This window comes from Oncorhynchus masou, chromosome 31 (assembly GCF_036934945.1).
Source record: "Oncorhynchus masou masou isolate Uvic2021 chromosome 31, UVic_Omas_1.1, whole genome shotgun sequence".
Lineage (NCBI taxonomy): Eukaryota > Metazoa > Chordata > Actinopteri > Salmoniformes > Salmonidae > Oncorhynchus > Oncorhynchus masou.
Genome location: NC_088242.1, coordinates 3,577,584 through 3,597,827, shown reverse-complemented (window position 1 = coordinate 3,597,827; position 20,244 = coordinate 3,577,584). Strand labels below are relative to the sequence as shown.

The 20,244-nt window shown below is 46.3% G+C and overlaps 1 protein-coding gene across 1 annotated transcript in view; it reads left to right on the top strand.

The window, feature by feature from the left end:
• The window catches only part of LOC135523360 (kinesin-like protein KIF20B), a 44,013-nt gene extending 24,660 nt beyond the window's left edge, over positions 1–19,353 (top strand). Inside the window, 6 exon segments of the mRNA XM_064949983.1 lie at positions 140–337; positions 5,056–5,112; positions 6,324–6,398; positions 12,173–12,296; positions 15,566–15,711; positions 18,911–19,353. Of these exon segments, the coding sequence (XP_064806055.1) occupies positions 140–337; positions 5,056–5,112; positions 6,324–6,398; positions 12,173–12,296; positions 15,566–15,711; positions 18,911–18,991 (681 nt within the window). The 3' untranslated portion in view covers positions 18,992–19,353.
• The last annotated feature ends 891 nt before the right edge of the window (positions 19,354–20,244 follow it).

Sequence of the window (20,244 nt, the reverse complement as noted above, 5' to 3'; positions counted from 1 at the left end):
ATGTTAAATGTAAGGTTAACCCAACTGACTAGACGCTCCTGAAGGATAACCCAACTGACTAGACGGTTAACCCAACTGACCTAGGTGCTCCTGAATGTTAACCAACCCTCACTGCCATAGTGTGTACCCTTGTCTTTAGGGGTCTGGGGGCTACCCGTCGGTGCTCGACTCCTCAGAGATCATAACGGAGGGAGGCAGGACCAGCCGCTTCCCCAGGCCTGAGCTCGAGATCTCCTTCAGCCCGCTGCAGCCCAACAGGATGGCCCTGAAACGCCAGGGAGAGGACGTGATCAACGTCAAAATCACCCGCAAGAGGAAGAGCTCTGAGATTGACAAGGTAGACCGTGTTAAAGGGATAGTTTCCCCCCCCCCTCCCCCAAATTACCGAATGACACTTTTTAGTTTCCTTTACCCAGTAAGAGCTGTTTGGATTTGAGCATGCTATTGCTCCCATGACTTGAATGGGATTTGTGCCACAAATGCTAAAACGTTAGCGTTTGCAAACCGTGCCAGTGTAACTAAACCAAAACATGGGTTGCTGCCACACCTTGTCCATACACTGCTTCCAGGGTATGCAAACCAATGTCATTTAGGTGAACTGTCCCGTGTTTTTAAAACTTTCAGCGAGGGATTGGATGTTCAGTCCGGGGTACAACTGTGTGGTCCTCCTGCCACAGCACGCCTGTAGCTTGGTGGGGCACTCCACTGAGATGCAGACCCTGTCTATCTTAACATTCAGGTGGTGGGCGTGTCTCTCTCCTGTCAGTCATCTTAAAAACATGCCCCCGGAACTTATGGCGACGAAGTTAATTTTATTTATTTTTAAACCTCCCCCTTTTGGGCTGGATGTGTCAATGTGTAGTTCATATATGCATATGAACCGTTTTATGAAGTGTTTTTAATAATTAGGTCCTACTTAAGAGAAAGTCCAACATATATTAATAGGTTATTGCCCTTGTCTTACGTTATGCGTTGAAAATGGAAAAAGCGTGTGTTTCCATGACGTAGGAGTGAGTGAAGGCTGTGGGGCAGTGACGTAGGAGCGAGTGAAGGCTGTGGGGCAGTATGGGTCTCTACTGCAGTGACGTAGGAGTGGGTGAAGGCTGTGGGGCAGTGCCGTAGGAGTGAGTGAAGGCTCCTCAATAAAAGGGAAATCTTAACGCTGCAACATGCCATGACATTCTAGATGATTCTGTGCCTCCAACTACGTGGCAGCAGTTTGGGGAAGGCTCTTTCCTGGTTCATCAAGACAATGCCCCCAAACACAAAGCAAGGTCCATACAGAAATAGTTTGTCTGTTCGGGGAATAACTTGACTGGCCTGCAGAGCCCTGATCTCAAACCTGATCTAGACCCGACTGCAAGCCAGGTCTAACCGCCCAACATCAGTGCCTGACCTCATGAATGCTTGTGGCTGAAAGGATGGGTCTCTGCAGCAATGTTCCAACATCTAGTGGAAAGCCTTCCCAGAAGAGTGGAGGCTGTTATAGCAGCAATGTTCCAACATCTAGTGGAAAGCCTTCCCAGAAGAGTGGAGGCTGTTATGCAGCAAAGTCTCTAACTCCAGTTGAATGGCCGTGGTTTTGGAATGAGATGTGAGTGAGCAGGTGTCCACATGTTGTGTGTGTATATACTGTATATTGCTCACTCGTTTTTTATTTATTTTGACTTTAGGCAGTGACGTAGGAGTGAGTGAAGGCTATGTGGCAGTGACGTAGGAGTGAGTGAAGGCTGTGGGGCAGTATTGCCTCCATATAGGAGGAGTATTTCTGGGGTTTAAACCTCTGCAGTTAGAGACTCCAGTAATTCACTAATGACTTCCCTGCTGACTGTCCCAGTTGAATGATAGAGAGGGGAGGAGAGTGAGACTCGGGGTGAATGTCAATTGTATTTCCTTGATTCCTCACATCCTTACCTCCCTCTCAAAATGCATTGGGGGAGGAACCTCCTATCTTCTACTCCAATGTGCTTTGAGAATGAAAGTGGGAGAGGCTGTGGGAGAGATTCAACAGAGGACTTGGTCTATCTCCTCAGTCCACCCTGGACAGGACACTATTCTATCTCCTCAGTACACCCTCTGGACAGGACACTAGTCTATCTCCTGTTTCTGTAGTGAGACAGCTTGATGTACCAGGACACCCTGTGGGGCAGGACACTAGTCTAGCTCCTCAGTACACCCTCTGGATAGGACACTAGTCTATCTCCTCAGTACACCCCTGGACAGGACACTAGTCTAGCTCCTCAGTACACCCTCTGGATAGGACACTATTCTATCTCCTCAGTACACCCTCTGGACAGGACACTAGTCTATCTCCTGTTTCTGTAGTGAGACAGCTTGATGTACCAGGACACCCTCTGGACAGGACACTAGTCTAGCTCCTCAGTACACCCTCTGGATAGGACACTAGTCTATCTCCTCAGTACACCCCCTGGACAGGACACTAGTCTATCCCCTCAGTCCACCCCCTGGATAGGACACCAGTCTATCTCCTCAGTACACCCCCTGGATAGGACACTAGTCTAGCTCCTCAGTACACCCCCTGGACAGGACACTAGTCTATCTCCTGTTTCTGTAGTGAGACAGCTTGATGTACCAGGACACCCTCTGGACAGGACACTAGTCTAGCTCCTCAGTACACCCTCTGGATAGACACTAGTCTAGCTCCTCAGTACACCCTCTGGACAGGACACTAGTCTATCCCCTCAGTCCACCCCCTGGACAGGACACTAGCATCCCCTCAGTCCACCCCCTGGATAGGACACCTCCTATCTCCTCTACTCCCCTGGACATGTCTAGCTCCTCAGTACACCCCTGGATAGGACACTAGTCTAGCTCCTCAGTACACCCCCTGGACAGGACACTAGTCTATCTCCTCAGTACACCCCCTGGATAGGACTAGTCTAGCTCCTCAGTACACCCCATAGGACACTAGTCTAGCTCCTCAGTACACCCCCTGGATAGGACACCAGTCTAGCTCCTCAGTACACCCCCTGGACAGGACACTAGTCTATCTCCTCAGTACACCCCATAGGACACTAGTCTAGCTCCTCAGTACACCCCTGGACAGGACACTAGTCTAGCTCCTCAGTACACCCCTTAGGACACTAGTCTAGCTCCTCAGTACACCCCCTGGACAGGACACTACTATCTCCTCAGTACACCCCCTGGATAGGACTAGTCTAGCTCCTCAGTACACCCCTGGATAGGACACTAGTCTATCTCCTCAGTACACCCCTGGATAGGACACCAGTCTAGCTCCTCAGTACACCCCCTGGACAGGACACTAGTCTATCTCCTCAGTACACCCCCTGGATAGGACACTAGTCTAGCTCCTCAGTACACCCCCTGGATAGGACACCAGTCTAGCTCCTCAGTACACCCCCTGGACAGGACACTAGTCTAGCTCCTCAGTACACCCCCTGGATAGGACACCAGTCTAGCTCCTCAGTACACCCCCTGGACAGGACACTAGTCTAGCTCCTCAGTCCACCCCCTGGACAGGACACTAGTCTATCTCCTCAGTACACCCCCTGGACAGGACACCAGTCTAGCTCCTCAGTCCACCCCCTGGACAGGACACTAGTCTATCTCCTCAGTACACCCCCTGGACAGGACACCAGTCTAGCTCCTCAGTCCACCCCCTGGACAGGACACTAGTCTATCACCTCAGTACACCCCCTGGACAGGACACTATTCTATCACCTCAGTACACCCCCTGGACAGGACACTAGTCTATCTCCTCAGTACACCCCCTGGACAGGACACTATTCTATCACCTCAGTACACCCCCTGGACAGGACACTATTCTATCACCTCAGTACACCCCCTGGATAGGACACTAGTCTAGCTCCTCAGTACACCCCCTGGATAGGACACTAGTCTATCTCCTCAGTACACCCCCTGGACAGGACACTAGTCTATCTCCTCAGTACACCCCCTGGACAGGACACTAGTCTATTGCAGGGTCTTACCTCCAATCTATCTCCTTAATGCTGAGTGCCAAGCAGTCCCATTTTTTTCCTAGTCCTATTTTCTGTTATTCAGCCCCTCTGTTATGACTCATTCACCTTTTTTTGGGGAAACAAAAACAAGAGTCTTCCTTGTGTCTTATCACATTTGACTCCCCATTGCTGGGAATAAAATCACAGCATGTTGTTTGTTGAGGAGGGCGGGCGCACAGAGAAACCTGACCAGTGAGAGTCCAGACCCGGGTAACTGCCAAAATAAAGGAAACACCAACATGGCGCTTTTAATAGGCCGTTGGTCGACCACGAGCCGCCAGAACAACTTCGGTGTTCCTTATCAGATGGTCTGGAACTCTGTTGGAGGGATGTGAGAGATTCCATCATTTGGTGTTTTGATGGCGGTGGTGGAAAACACTGTCCTCAGTTGGGTTGAGATCTGGTGACCTGGAGACCCCTCCCTTTTCTTTTTTTTTTTTATCACTGAGATCTCTGCTAGCCATGGTAGCCAAAATAATGTACAAAATAATGTGCATTTTGAAACATGACCCTAAGCATGATGGATGGGATGTTTAATTGTTTTAGTAAACTCCAGAACCTGTGTGGAAGCACCTGCTTTCAATATACTTTTGTATTTAGTGTTTCCTTTTTATTGTTGACGGTTACCTGTGTCTTTAACAACATTCTCTATTTAGTCAGACACTTTTTATTGTTGACGGTTACCTGTGTCTTTAACAACATTCTCTACTTAGTCAGACACTTTTTATTGACCTAACAGTTTGTTTTTCTTCTCTCTGTCAGACGTTTTTTTTCTTCTCTCTGACAATGTTTTTCTACGGTTCACAACAAACACACGTCAACAGGGTAATGGGTTTTAGTATTAAGGATGAATGGATCTGAAGCACACGAGCCTTCGGTGTAGACGACTCGGGTTATTCTGATTCCTGGTGGAAGTCTTGGTTGTTTTCTGACTAAACACGTCTCTGTCTAAATGTTGTTGTTCATCCTCCCTGCCAACTGTTTCTCAGTTACTTCAGAAGAGGTTTCTTATTGTTTCCCGCCACTTCTAACACGTCTTCTCTTTTCTCTAAAGAAGAAAGGTTGGCACAGTAGGGCTAAACAGAGAGCGACACGTGAGCTCTCATCTCAGGTATTCAACCCAGTCAGACCCGTGTCTGTACTCATCAGTCCCATCGTACCATTTCAGACATCTTGGGGGTTCCATTTCTACCCTTCTTCATTACATGTTTTGTGATCATGCATGTTACTCCATCCATCGCCATTCTTCTCCATGTTTGTTGTTTGTTTTACTTTGTTCAGGAATGTTTTGGTTGGCGTAAATGGCAAAACTATGTAAGTTCTCTGAGAGACGATATGGAAGGAATGGTTGTGATTTTGAAATGACAAGTGTTTTCAGCGCTGGGTATTTCCTGCTTTTGTGGTAATTTCTATAAATAATATGTACCCTATCGAGTTCTTGATGACTTGTAACTTATAAAATGCAGAAACACAAACTCCAGAGATTGTGGATAGTTTGAAACAAACTCAATGATTTTAATATCTTTTATGTAAAAGAAACCTAAATCAAATTTAGCACCCGTTTATAGCAGATGTTATCGCTGGTGACGCGAAATGCTTGTACTTCTAGCTCCATCAGTGCAGTAATATATCTAACCATACACACAATCTAAAATAAAGGAATGGAATTTAAGAATATATACATAAATATATGGACGAGCAATGTCCAAGTGGCATAGACGAAGATGCAGTAGAGTGCCTATACATATGAGATGATTAATGCCAAATATGTAAACATTTTTTTAAATTAAAGTGGCCAGTAATTTCAAGTCTGTCAATGCTGATACAATGTTGGACAGTTGTTACCAATTAACTTATTGAAGATACTTTTATTTTGGAATACACATTTAGTTAGGGTTAGTTTTTTTTTTAGATTTGGTTAACTTTTGCCATGAGTTTCCGAACATTTCAAGGCATTTCAATTTAACAAGGCATTTGTTAATCTACATCAATAATTGGAATCCTACTAACTTATTTCATCTGCTATTGCATGAGACTCTTGAAATGTTTGGCATTTCTTAATTGTATTTATTCAATTGATCTTTTGAAATGTATACATTCATGAAATTAAATGAATATGTCCTATCTAATCCCGATCATTAGAAGGGGGAAACTCCCAAGGCTGTTGTTGCCTACATGTTCGATTGAATTTGACTTTGTTTTTGGCTCATACTTATGTAGCGTAATGTAGCTTTAAAAAACCCACAGCATATGCATTTAAAATTTCTCTCCCTGGTCTGTCTCATCTCTCTCCCTCTCCCGACATGTGCTGGTGTTTCTCAGGATGAGGTGAACAACGAGAACCGAAGGACCACCAGAACCCGGATGCATTCTAAACTGGCTGTACATCAAGAGGAGGTGAGGGAGACACTTTTATTATTTTTTGACTGCCAACCCCCCCAAAAAAAACTTGTTTTAAACACGGCCTATGTGGCATCTCTAAAGATGCATTGGCATGGTGCTTGCAACGCCAAGATTGTTAGTTCGGGCTCCCGTGGGTCAACCATACATCACATTTGGTGTTTTGTTAGGATCCCCGCTGGCTGTTGGTGTATCTTGGTGTGTTGTTAGGATCCCTGCTGGCTGTTGGTGTATCTTGGTGTTTTGTTAGGATCCCCGCTGGCTGTTGGTGTATCTTGGTGTTTTTGTTAGGATCCCCGCTGGCTGTTGGTGTATCTTGGTGTTTTTGTTAGGATCCCCGCTGGCTGTTGGTGTATCTTGGTGTTTTTGTTAGGATCCCCGCTGGCTGTTGGTGTATCTTGGTGTGTTGTTAGGATCCCCGCTGGCTGTTGGTGTATCTTGGTGTTTTGTTAGGATCCCCGCTGGCTGTTGGTGTATCTTGGTGTTTTGTTAGGATCCCCGTTCAGCTACTCTTCCTGGGGTCCACATGAAACATGACATAATACAGAGCATGAATAGACAAGAACAGCTCAAGGACAGAGCATTTTTTATTTTATTTTCTTCAGGCACACGGAGCCTACACATCGATACATGCACACAAACTATCGAGGTCGAACAGGGGGAGAGGCGTTGTGCCGTGAGGTGTGGCTTCATCTGGTTTTCGAAACCAGGTTTGTTGTTTATTTGAGCGATATGAGATGGAAGGAAGTTCCATGCAGTAAGGGCTCTATATAATACTGTACGCTTTGTGGAATTTGTCCTGGATTTGGGGACTGAAAATACCCCGTGTGTGTGTCTGTGTGGTGTGTAGTTGTTCCTCCTTTTTTAAAAGTTGTGTGCTTACACCGCGGGACTCAGGTACCCAGCGTCACGGCTTCATTACTCCAGACCACCACAAGGGGGAGTTAGAGCGCTCATTATGCATTTGGGTCCCAGGGTTTTTATTTGACCAATCGTATCGAGTGGTTCCAGTGACTAATTTGACGGGGCCAACCGTCCCTGTTAACTTCAGCAAAGATGGCTGACAAAACTTTACGGGGAAACCGATGTAATAATATAACGTCATAACGAGTCAAGCAAAAACATGTATAATTGAGAGGAATATGTTAGTTAATAATGTAGAGACAAATTGATTGTACATATATATTTTTTTTGTGTGTCATAAAGTACATTTTACGAAAATCTCCTATTTAGCAAGGCTTTTTTTTCAGCCACATCCAATACCAGGTTTATCAAACTCACTCATTATCCACTTCAACAGTGTTTACCTCTGCTGCTCCTGGGACATCAGTGATTTACACATTGTAACTACGCAATAGGCTAGAAACATAATTTAAGTAAAGGCTGATTTTGAAATTCATAGATATATATAGAGAATAAAGAGAACAGTTCATCCTGCCAGCACGCCCACAAGAGAGCCACTCAGGCAGAGAATGACGTGTGGAGAGGAGCGAGATGAGAATAACAATCCAGGCTATTTGCTCTGAGACCGGCATAATAATGGAATGAGCAGGTTTCAAACCCTCAATATTCTAGCCCGAGGTCTAGCATGCTTATCGACTGTGTCCAAATGTATTAATTGGGGTTGGGGACGATTCTGTGGCTAAAAACATTTTTAGCAATTGGAAGTTGGGCTAGAATTCCAACAAATCATTTTCAGGACTACTGTGTCTAGAAAAAGCAGCAATAGATTTCTAAGAAGATGGTATTCTAAATAGATGGTATTCTAAATAGATGGTATTTCTAAATAGATGGTATTTCTAAGTAGATGGTATTTCTAAGTAGATGGTATTTCTAAGTAGATGGTATTTCTAAGTAGATGGTATTCTAAATAGATGGTATTTCTAAGTAGATGGTATTCTCCACAATGTATGGATGAAGCTCTTAATTTGGCGTTGGGGAAAACCCGAGATGAACAGCCAGCCACGAAAAGATATCAGCCAGGCTCTCTTACTCCCTCTATCAAATGGTAGCATGAAGGCAGAGGATGCGCACTATGCAACAAGATGATGAAGTGTGAACATTTCTGCCACCCACATACAGGAAAACGCTTCCAAATAAATGACATTATTACGTGTTCCAACACCCATGTTATCTACATGATTAAAATGTCCATGCGGGCTCTGCTATGTAGGTAAACACCTCTCGTTCTCTCAAACAGAGAATCAGTGAACGTAAAAGTTCAATCAGGAGAAACGACAGGGATGATCCAGTCGCTGTACATTTTAATGACCTGAAGCAGGACATATCCACCTTTTTAGATGTTGTGGCGTAGAGAAAGTTAAGAAATCAGACAGGGGAGGTGATATCAATAATACTCTGAGTTAAAGGGAATGTTTTGGGAATTTTCACCCTCCAGACATTATTTCCTAAAGTACTTAATGATGAAATGCCGATGTATGTTATGTTGTAAATTTGAACATGAATTATGCCCCAATTTCAGATTACTCACAAAAGCTCTGACGAAGGCCTTGAGGCCGATACGTAAAGCTCATTAAAGATCAGTGATACGATCAAGAGAAATGTGCGGACTCCTCCTTCGTTTTCCTCCTCTTATCCGGCTGTTGCCGTGCACCTGCAAAAAAAGAGCTCAGATGTGTGCGTGCCTTTTTTGAATTTACAAACAACGAGGGCTTAATTGGAGTCCGTCTTCAGAGCCTAGGCCTATATAAAATAACTGAACTGGCTGTGGTAGGCGATGAGGCTTAACAGCCTAATAGAAGGATTTGTTTTTATTAGGCCTACTTACAATTGCACCTGATCAAAAATGTAGCATCTTACATAAAACATTAATTTCCTGAAAAATAGTCTGCACTTTCGAACTAAAACAATGTAACTAAAAAAATAATGTGTGTGTTAATTAGGCAAGAATTAGACAATTAGGGTGTAGAAATGTTATGCTCTTAGGGTAACCTTTTTATTTAACTAGTCAAATCGGTTAAGAATAAATTCTTATTTAGGAGAGCCTACTCCCTCCTCATAAATAGCCCAGTACTGTACTGGCGACCGTCATTTCCCGTCCCAGTCAAAAGTTTGGACACCTACTCATTCCAGGATTTCTGTATTTTTACAATTTTCCACATTGTAGAAATAATAGTGAAGACATCACAACTATGAAATAACACACATGGAATCAGTTAAGAAAAAAATCATATTTACAAGGACAGCGTACTCCTTCCTCTCCAACGGGGATTTGAAACCCGGTCTCCTGCGTGCCCCGCATTCTGTATTACAGATGGCCTGCTCTCCCTTCTGTAAGGAATTAGGCACTTTCACATGTTTACTACAGTATGTATTGTAGACTGCACAGAAATATCTGATTTACAGAAATATTGGAACAAAGTTGTCAAATGAAGACAAACAATTTAGAATCCTCCAATCCTGTAGCCTACTGTCACGTTGTACAGCGCCATATTTTCCATTCCATCCGTTTTTCTCTGAATAGAAACACCATAATATTAAGCCCATATACTGTGTTATTACAAAAAAAGGTTTTAATGGTAATGCCAATACAGAATACTATCAAATGCTTCTCAAAGATGCCCTCTGGTGGTCGAACTAGAAATAACTTGCAGTAACAGAAAAAATGGCTGACAGTTAGATAACGTGCCACAGAATGCTGCAGCAGCACGCAGGGTGTACCGCAGTATGGCGCAACTTTTAAAGGAGCCACCACTAAGTTGACTATGCAAACAATTTGGGATTTTCAACACATTCATGTTTCTTGTATAAAAAAAAAGTGATGTTGTCAATCTCTCCTCAACTCTTAGCCAAGAGACTGGCAGCATAGTATTTATATCAGACCTCTGATTACAATGAAGAGCAAAACGTGCCGTTCTGTTCTCGCAGTCGGCGTTTCCATTTCATCCCAAAGGTGTTCGTTGAGGTCAGGTCTCTGTGCAGGCCAGTCAAGTTTTTCCTCACCGATCTCGACAAACCGTTTCTGTATGGACCTCGCTTTGTGCACGGGGGGCGTTGTCATGCTGAAACAGGAAAGAGCCTTCCCCAAACTGTTTTCTACTTCCACAAAGTTGGAAGTATAGAATCGTCTTGAATGTCATTGCATGGGGCGGCAGGGTAGCCTAGTGGTTAGAGCGTTGGACTAGTAACCGAAAGGTTGCAAGTTCGAATCCCCGAACTGACAAGGTACAAATCTGTCATTCTGCCCCTGAACAGGCAGTTAACCCACTGTTCCCAGGCCGTCATTGAAAATAAGAATTTGTTCTTAACTGACTTGTCTAGTAAAATAAAGGTAAAAAAAAAAAATGCTGTAGTGTTAAGATTTCTCTTCAATGAAACCTCGCCGGAACCATGAATAACAGCCCCGGACCGTTATTCCTCCTCCACCAAACTTTACAGTTGGCACTATGCTTTGGGTCAGGTAGCATTCTCCTGGCATCCGCCAAACCAAGATTTGTCTGTTGGACTGCCAGATGGTGCAGTGGGATTCATCACACCAGAGAACGTGTTTCCAGAGTCCAATGGTGGCGAGCTTTACACGACTCCAGCCGACGCTTGGCATTGCGCATGGTGATCTTAGGCTTGTGTGCGGCTGCTCGACCATGGACAACAATTTCATGAAACTCCCGACGATCAGTTCTTGTGCTGACTTTGCTTCCTGAGGCAGTTTGGAACTCGGTAATGAATGTTGCAGCTGATTTTTACGTGAGTCCGCACTCGTCTGTCCCGTTCTGTGAACGTGTGTGGCCTACCACTTCGCGGCTGAGCCGTTGTTGCTCCTAGGCCTTTGACCAACCGACTCATTTGTCTTATGTAGCAAAATTTGAATTTTTTTTTATTTTACATTGGATAGTAGACTCAGAGCTACAACATGGTATATCATATACTACAGTTGAGGAACAATGGGAAAGTAATTCTGCTTTTCAAAGTAGATAATTATCTTGTAACCTCACTTTTGAGAAAAGGGCCTTTGAATGTTTTGGTATCTACTGAAGAGCTCTCCTGTCTACACCCATACAGCATTGTTCCCACCCACTTAAGCTTTAGCCCCACCCATCTCTTGTGCGGTCATGTGCTAAACAGTGAGTTGTGTAGTATAGTTTAAGACTAAAAGTAGTAGTAGCCTACATTAAGGACATTTTTTTTTTCAAGAAAACAAAGTGTCCAGATAAAAATATGTTCTACATTTTAGATGACTCTTACCCAGACACACTTGTCTAAATTGATGGGTCATGTGAAATAAGTTTTCCGCTTCACAATAACAGCACTTGCAATTGACCGGGGAAGCTCGAGCAGGGCAGACATTTTACAAACTGGTTTGTTTTAAAGGTGACATCCTATGACGGTGCCACGTTGAATGTCACTGAGCTCTTCATTACGGGCCATTCTCCTGCCAGTGTTTGTCTATGGAGATTGCATGGCTGTGTGCTCGAATTCAGCAACGGTTGTTTTGAAGGAGTGTACACATACTTATTATTATTATTATAAACTGTCTGGTTTGAGCCCTGCATGCTGATTGGCTGAAAGCCATGGTGTATACCACGGATATGACAAAACCATTTTATTTTTACTGCTCTAATTACGTTGGTAACCAGTTTTTTTTTTTTTTTACAATAAGGCACCTCTGGTTTGTTTATATGGCCAGTATACCGCGGCTAAGGGCTGCGTCAGCGTTGTGTCGTGCCTAAGAACAGTCCTTAGCCGCGGTATATTGGCCATTATACCACACCACCCTCGGGCCTTATTACTTCATTATATTCATGGTTTCGTAGACCTCTCCGGCGAGGGGCAGTAAAGACCCGGACTCCCAGTCCAGCCTCCGGAGCAGGAAAGAAGGAACGATGCAGAAGATCGGCGACTTCCTCCAGAGGTCCCCAACGTTTTTCGGGAGCAAGGGTAAGAGTTGACACTAACGGAAGCACAGAATGTGCTGGATCCTCAATAGCTAGATTACATCATCAGACCAAAGAGCCAGAAACACAGAAACCACACTGGAGCCAAAGTACCATTTGTACCACAGTCTCTCTATCTGTCCGTCCGCAGTCTCTATCTGTCTGTCTGTCCGCAGTCTCTATCTGTCTGTCCGTCCCATCAGTCTCTATCTGTCTGTCCATCCGCAGTCTCTATCTGTCTGTCCGTCCACAGTCTCTATCTGTCTGTCCATCCACAGTCTCTGTCTGTCCATCCACAGTCTCTATCTGTCTGTCCGTCCGCAGTCTCTATCTGTCTTTCCGTCCGCAGTCTCTGTCTGTCTGTCCGTCCGCAGTCTCTGTCTGTCTGTCCGTCCGCAGTCTCTGTCTGTCTGTCCGTCCGCAGTCTCTGTCTGTCTGTCCGTCCGCAGTCTCTGTCTGTCTGTCCGTCCGCAGTCTCTGTCTGTCTGTCCGTCCGCAGTCTCTGTCTGTCTGTCCGTCCGCAGTCTCTGTCTGTCCGTCCGCAGTCTGTCTGTCTGTCCGTCCGCAGTCTCTGTCTGTCTGTCCGTCCGCAGTCTCTGTCTGTCTGTCCGTCCGCAGTCTCTGTCTGTCTGTCCGTCCGCAGTCTCTGTCTGTCTGTCCGTCCGCAGTCTCTGTCTGTCTGTCCGTCCGCAGTCTCTCTCTGTCTGTCCGTCCGCAGCAGTCTCTCTCTGTCTGTCCGTCCGCAGTCTCTGTCTGTCTGTCCGTCCGCAGTCTCTGTCTGTCTGTCCGTCCGCAGTCTCTGTCTGTCTGTCCGTCCGCAGTCTCTGTCTGTCTGTCCGTCCGCAGTCTCTGTCTGTCTGTCCGTCCGCAGTCTCTGTCTGTCTGTCCGTCCGCAGTCTCTGTCTGTCTGTCCGTCCGCAGTCTCTGTCTGTCCGTCCGCAGTCTCTGTCTGTCTGTCCGTCCGCAGTCTCTGTCTGTCTGTCCGTCCGCAGTGTCCGTCTGTCTGTCCGTCCGCAGTGTCCGTCTGTCTGTCCGTCCGCAGTCTCCGTCTGTCTGTCCGTCCGCAGTCTCCGTCTGTCTGTCCGTCCGCAGTCTCCGTCTGTCTGTCCGTCCGCGCAGTCTCCGTCTGTCTGTCCGTCCGCAGCAGTCTCCGTCTGTCTGTCCGTCCGCAGTCTCCGTCCTGTCTGTCCGTCCGCAGTCTCCGTCTGTCTGTCCGTCCGCAGTCTCCGTCTGTCTGTCCGTCCGCAGTCTCCGTCTGTCTGTCCGTCCGCAGTCTCCGTCTGTCTGTCCGTCCGCAGTCTCCGTCTGTCTGTCCGTCCGCAGTCTCCGTCTGTCTGTCCGTCCGCAGTCTCTGTCTGTCTGTCCGTCCGCAGTCTGTCTGTCTCTGTCTGTCTGTCCGTCCGCAGTCTCTGTCTGTCTGTCCGTCCGCAGTCTCTGTCTGTCTGTCCGTCCGCAGTCTCTGTCTGTCTGTCCGTCCCGCAGTCTCTGTCTGTCTGTCCGTCCGCAGTGTCCGTCTGTCTGTCCGTCCGCAGTCTCCGTCTGTCTGTCCGTCCGCAGTCTCCGTCTGTCTGTCCGTCCGCAGTCTCCGTCTGTCTGTCCGTCCGCAGTCTCCGTCTGTCTGTCCGTCCGCAGTCTCCGTCTGTCTGTCCGTCCGCAGTCTCCGTCTGTCTGTCCGTCCGCAGTCTCCGTCTGTCTGTCCGTCCGCAGTCTCTGTCTGTCTGTCCGTCCGCAGTCTCTGTCTGTCTGTCCGTCCGCAGTCTCTGTCTGTCTGTCCGTCCTGCAGTGTCCGTCTGTCTGTCCGTCCGCAGTCTCCGTCTGTCTGTCCGTCCGCAGTCTCCGTCTGTCTGTCCGTCCGCAGTCTCCGTCTGTCTGTCCGTCCGCAGTCTCCGTCTGTCTGTCCGTCCGCCCAGTCTCCGTCTGTCTGTCCGTCCGCAGTCTCTATCTGTCTGTCCGTCCGCAGTCTCTATCTGTCTGTCCGTCCGCAGTCTCTGTCTGTCTGTCCGTCCGCAGTCTCTGTCTGTCCGTCCGCACTCTGTCTGTCTGTCTGTCTGTCCGTCCGCAGTCTCTCTCTCTCTGTCCGTCCGCAGTCTCTATCTGTCTGTCCGTCCGCAGTCTCTATCTGTCTGTCCGTCCGCAGTCTCTATCTGTCTGTCCGTCCGCAGTCTCTATCTGTCTGTCCGCAGTCTGTCTGTCTGTCCGTCCGCAGTCTGTCTGTCTGTCTGTCCGTCCGTCCGCAGTCTGTCTGTCTGTCCGTCCGCAGTCTGTCTGTCTGTCCGTCCGCAGTCTGTCTGTCTGTCCGTCCGCAGTCTGTCTGTCTGTCCGTCCGCAGTCTGTCTGTCTGTCCGTCCGCAGTCTCTATCTGTCTGTCCGTCCGCAGTCTCTATCTGTCTGTCCGTCCGCAGTCTCTATCTGTCTGTCCGCAGTCTGTCTGTCTGTCCGTCCGCAGTCTGTCTGTCTGTCCGTCCGCAGTCTGTCTGTCTGTCCGTCCGCAGTCTCTATCTGTCTGTCCGTCCGCAGTCTCTGTCTGTCTGTCCGTCCGCACTCTGTCTGTCTGTCTGTCCGTCCGCAGTCTCTCTCTATCTGTCCGTCCGCAGTCTCTATCTGTCTGTCCGTCCGCAGTCTCTATCTGTCTGTCCGTCCGCAGTCTCTATCTGTCTGTCCGTCCGCAGTCTCTATCTGTCTGTCCGTCCGCAGTCTCTATCTGTCTGTCCGCAGTCTGTCTGTCTGTCCGTCCGCAGTCTCTGTCTGTCTGTCCATCCGCAGTCTGTCTGTCTGTCTGTCCGTCCGCAGTCTGTCTGTCTGTCTGTCCGTCCGCAGTCTGTCTGTCTGTCTGTCCGTCCGCAGTCTGTCTGTCTGTCCGTCCGCAGTCTGTCTGTCCGTCCGCAGTCTGTCTGTCCGTCCGCAGTCTGTCTGTCTGTCCGTCCGCAGTCTCTGTCTGTCCGTCCGCAGTCTCTGTCTGTCTGTCTGTCCGTCCGCAGTCTCTGTCCGCAGTCTCTGTCTGTCTGTCTGTCCGTCCGCAGTCTCTGTCTGTCCGTCCGCAGTCTGTCTGTCTGGCCTCGCCTGGCCCCAGAGCTCTTTGTGCTTTTACCTACTCCATAGTCCTTGTCAAGCATGGCAATCCCATAATAAGCTTGCAATAGAAGGGAAACAGACTGGAATCCCAGGCGTATTGTTTTTGGCCCACAGTAATGGCTTTCTCTGGCTTGACCCTTTTCGTGGCCTATGCTGCTCAGCTTTTTTAAAAAGCCCTTACGTCCCTCTTTCTCTTTGCAGCTAAAAAGATAATGGGATTGGTGAGTGGGAAATCCCCAGAGACGGAGGAGGGCGGGGCCCCCTCCATGAACGTCAGGCCCAAGAAGTCCAAGAGGAAGCTTTACAGACCAGAGACCTCCTCTCCCGTGGACTTCCCCTCCCACCCGGTGAGAACCCACCTCCAGCTGCCATCCGTATGATTGGGCTTGGGCGACATGGCCACAACATAATAGCACAATGTTTATCATTTTAATATAATATAAAAAAAAAAAAATCTGAATACTATACTTTTTTTTTTTACACAAATGTTTTATCGGTAGTGCAGGACGTTAGGATGGCTACAAATGTATTCTAAGTGGTTTTAATAGGCTTTATCTATTCTGCTTGTTTATACTCAACCAAAACTTGACAGAGAAGTAGTCCAATTTGTTTAACTTTTCATTTATGTACCACTGGATCAACAAATCGTTGTCGAAGGTATTGTAATAAATCCCCAGCTGGATGTGTATCCATCCATACGATATGTGGCTGCTCCAAACCTGGGCCAACACTGATTTATTGGGACAGTAGGGCTTCCTGTTTTAGAGTTATTCACCACCCAGGTTGCTTGATCAAAGTATTTCATTTTGGTTATGTTTTATCCCAGTGTAGCAGGTGTGTGACCACATAGGAAGGTACCGACAACCCAATCAGTTCAGGTCTGATGCTGGGCAGCCTTGCTCTATGGGTAATGATTCCCATTTATAATGTGGGTGTCATGCAAGACATACGTGTTGATTATTTAAAAAATAACTTCAGTTGTAAATAATGTAATGAAACAGGCAGGGAGCAGGTCTCGACCTTCTAGTCCGAAGTCCAGCGCGCTATCGACTGTGCCGTAAAAGCTCGTGCGGGACGCCCGAAAATGATGCACAATTTTTGTACAACGTCGTCCGTTTCGTATGAAATGTTAATCGATCGTTCATTCACTGCTCAAGAATGTAGTGAAGAACGGGTCAATTCAAGAGGGTCAACGTCGAAACCTAGTTTTTAAAATGTGCCCTGTGTCATTATGAGTCGCATTCAATTAATCATTTCGATTGTTCTCTGCAATATTACAACTTTAACACACTTTTGTAGTTGACCGTGTTGATGAAATAAGAACGTTAATTTGTAGTTTAGACTGCGCTGCTCTTGGCGGTCTCTCTTCCTTATTTCGGCGTTATGAGGTGGGTAACATTATTAGGGGGCATTTCTGCGCTTTGGACCAATCAAAATCAGCTTGATTACCCTCGTCCATGTTCATCTCCAGATCCGTGGCTTTTTGTTTCTCTATCCCCGGTCAATCGATGTTGATGGGCCGTTACCATGGCGATTCACAATGGAAAATAGGAACCACTTTCTGACCATGATGACGTTCTCGTCTCTTTAATCATGCTAAATTCTGAGTAAATCGTCTTAACTTTTGAAATATGTGTGTGTGTGTGTGTACTGCTCAAAAAAATAAAGGGAACACTTAAACAACACAATGTAACTCCTAGTCAATCACACTTCTGTGAAATCAAACTGTCCACTTAGGAAGCAACACTGATTGACAATAAATTTCACATGCTGTTGTGCAAATGGAATAGACAACAGGTGGAAATTATAGGCATTTAGCAAGACCCCCCCCAAAAAAGGAGTGGTTCTGCAGGTGGGGACCACAGACCACTTCTCAGTTCCTATGCTTCCTGGCTGATGTTTTGGTCACTTTTGAATGCTGGTGGTGCTTTCACTCTAGTGGTAGCATGAGACTGAGTCTACAACCCACACAAGTGGCTCAGGTAGTGCAGCTCATCCAGGATGGCACATCAATGCGAGCTGTGGCAAGAGGTTTGCTGTGTCTGTCACAAGAAGGTTTGCTGTGTCTGTCAGCGTAGTGTCCAGAGCATGGAGGCGCTACCAGGAGACAGGCCAGTACATCAGGAGACGTGGAGGAGGCCGTAGGAGGGCAGCAACCCAGCAGCAGGACCGCTACCTCCACCTTTATGCAAGGAGGAGCAGGAGGAGCACTGCCAGAGCCCTGCAAAATGACTTCCAGCAGGCCACAAATGTGCATGTGTCTGCTCAAACGGTCAGAAACAGACTCTATGAGGGCCCGACGTCCACAGGTGGGGGTTGTGCTTACAGCCCAACACCGTGCAGGATGTTTGGCATTTGCCAGAGAACACCAAGATTGGCAAATTGGCAAATGCTCTTCACAGATGAAAGCAGGTTCACACTGAGCACATGTGACAGACGTGACAGAGTCTGGAGACGCCGTGGAACACGTTCTGCTGCCTGCAACATCCTCCAGCATGACTGTTTTAGCAGTGGGTCAGTCATGGTGTGGGGTGACATTTCTTTGATTAGGACCTGCGCTTCCTGTGTGAGGGCGCACAGTCCTCCATGTGCTCGCCAGAGGTAGCCTGACTGCCATTAGGTACTGATGATGAGATCCTCAGTCCTCTTGTGAGACCATATGCTGGTGCGGTTGGCCCTAGGTTCCTCCTAATGCTAGACTTCATGTGGCTGGAGCGTGTCAGCAGTTCCTGCAAGAGGAAGGCATTGATGCTATGGACTGGCCCGCCCGTTCCCAGACCTGAATCCAATTGAGCACATCTGGGACATCATGTCTCGCTCCATCCACCAACGCCACGTTGCACCACAGACTGTCCAGGAGTTGGCGGATGCTTTAGTCCAGGTCTGGGAGGAGATCCCTCAGGAGACCATCCGCCACCTCATCAGGAGCATGCCCAGGCATTGTAGGGAGGTCATACAGGCACGTGGAGGCCACACACACTACTGAGCCTCATTTTGACTTGTTTTAAGGACATTACATCAAAGTTGGATCAGCCTGTAGTGTGGTTTTCCACTTTAATTTTGAGTGGGTGGACTCCAAATCCAGACCACCATGGGTTGATAAATTTGATTTCCATTGATCATTTTTGTGATTTTTGTTGTAACCCTAACCCTAACCCATTCAACTATGTAAAGAAAAAAGTATTTAATAAGAATATTTCATTCATTCAGATCTAGGATGTGTTATTTTAGTGTTCCCTTTATTTTTTTGAGCTGTGTGTGTGTGTGTGTGTGTGTCATTCTCAACTTTTGGCCACGACTGTGTATATAGATAAATAGATAGATGTGTGTTTTGGATTATTGTTTTTCTGATGCATTTCTCTATTGAATGAACATATTGTCATAACCTTATTGAATTACATAATTTTTATCGTTATATATTACATCCTTTAAAATACCACACACACACACACACACACACACACACACACTGTAATTGTTATGTCAGATATGTGTAAGTGCTTAAGATGCCGTTCATTCTCCTGAACTGTTGACCTCTTGTCTCAGATCATCAGTGGAAGTCCAGACGAGAGAGAGGGGGACCATCTCATCATCAAGAGAAAACTCCGGACGAGGACGGCTAAATGAGTTCTCTGTTCCACAGCGAGGATGTCATCCATGCTGCTCTTGTGGTAACAGGGAAACGAAATCATCGATTTTGTTGGTGTAATGAAGGATATGAGTTAAAAAAACAGCTTAATATCGGTTAGGTAGTTATCCAGTTTTTGTTTTCATATAGCCTTCATTTATCACTTTAATTTATATTTTATTTTATTTCTATATATTTTATGTTGCACATAGTGGGATTATTTCTTTCATTTGTGTGATTTAACACTATCATTTATGGACCCGGTATGTTTTATTCTCAGTCCAGAACATTTTGGTAATGTACTCCTCTGAAGATGTACACGTCAACGATATGTCAAAATAAACACCAGATGGTTTTTGTTGTTGTGCATAATGAATGTCTTACTGAGGACAACCACTACGGATTCCTATTTTGTTGGTGAACGTGTTGATTAATATTAATGCCATGGTGTAACACAGAGCCCCTGTTTCCATCTGCGTCCTGTCTGGGCTCAGACAGAACATCATTACCAACTGCTTTTTAGGTTTCACGCTGTAAACATTTTAATTACTCAATTTAATCTAAATACACTAAATGTTTATCCCAGAATCTACCATTTTTGATTTAACCGAACCCGTTGACTGCTATTTATATATATATATAATAATACTGTACTGCTAACATATCCACTGTGACTTAATAAAAAAAACACTACTATTCCTCCAAATTATTCCAATGTCTTGAGGATAACTTCAGTAACAAACGATATTCTAACCACGTCATCAAGTATTGTCACCATCTGTATTTATACTCTGAAATCACCACAGCAGTCACTGCATTGCCTTTTCACTTACTCCTAGAATATGAGGGGGGGGGGGGGGGCTTGTGACACCCAGAGCTCTGTTCTGGAACGGACATCACCTTTTATGGCCGTTTAACAAGCAGGGACTAGGTGTTCTTATGCTTTTTACTTTCTCTGCAAACATTTTTTTTGTGTGTGTGTGTGTGTGTGTGGAAGTGATATAAGGAGGCTGACAATCATGGTCTTCACTGTGTTTTTTTTTTTAATGATGAAGAATTCTGGGTTTGTCAGTTGGCATCGGCTCAGAACTAGAGGATATAGTCCTCAGTCAGCAAGTGATGTACTACAGCACAGGCGACTACTATCTTAACCGGCAGATTTTCTGAGTGCTTCGTGACCCAGGAGAGGAGGACAGGGGTGTAAAGGGATCGTTCACCCAAATTTACATTTTGGCATCCTGGTACCCACTTA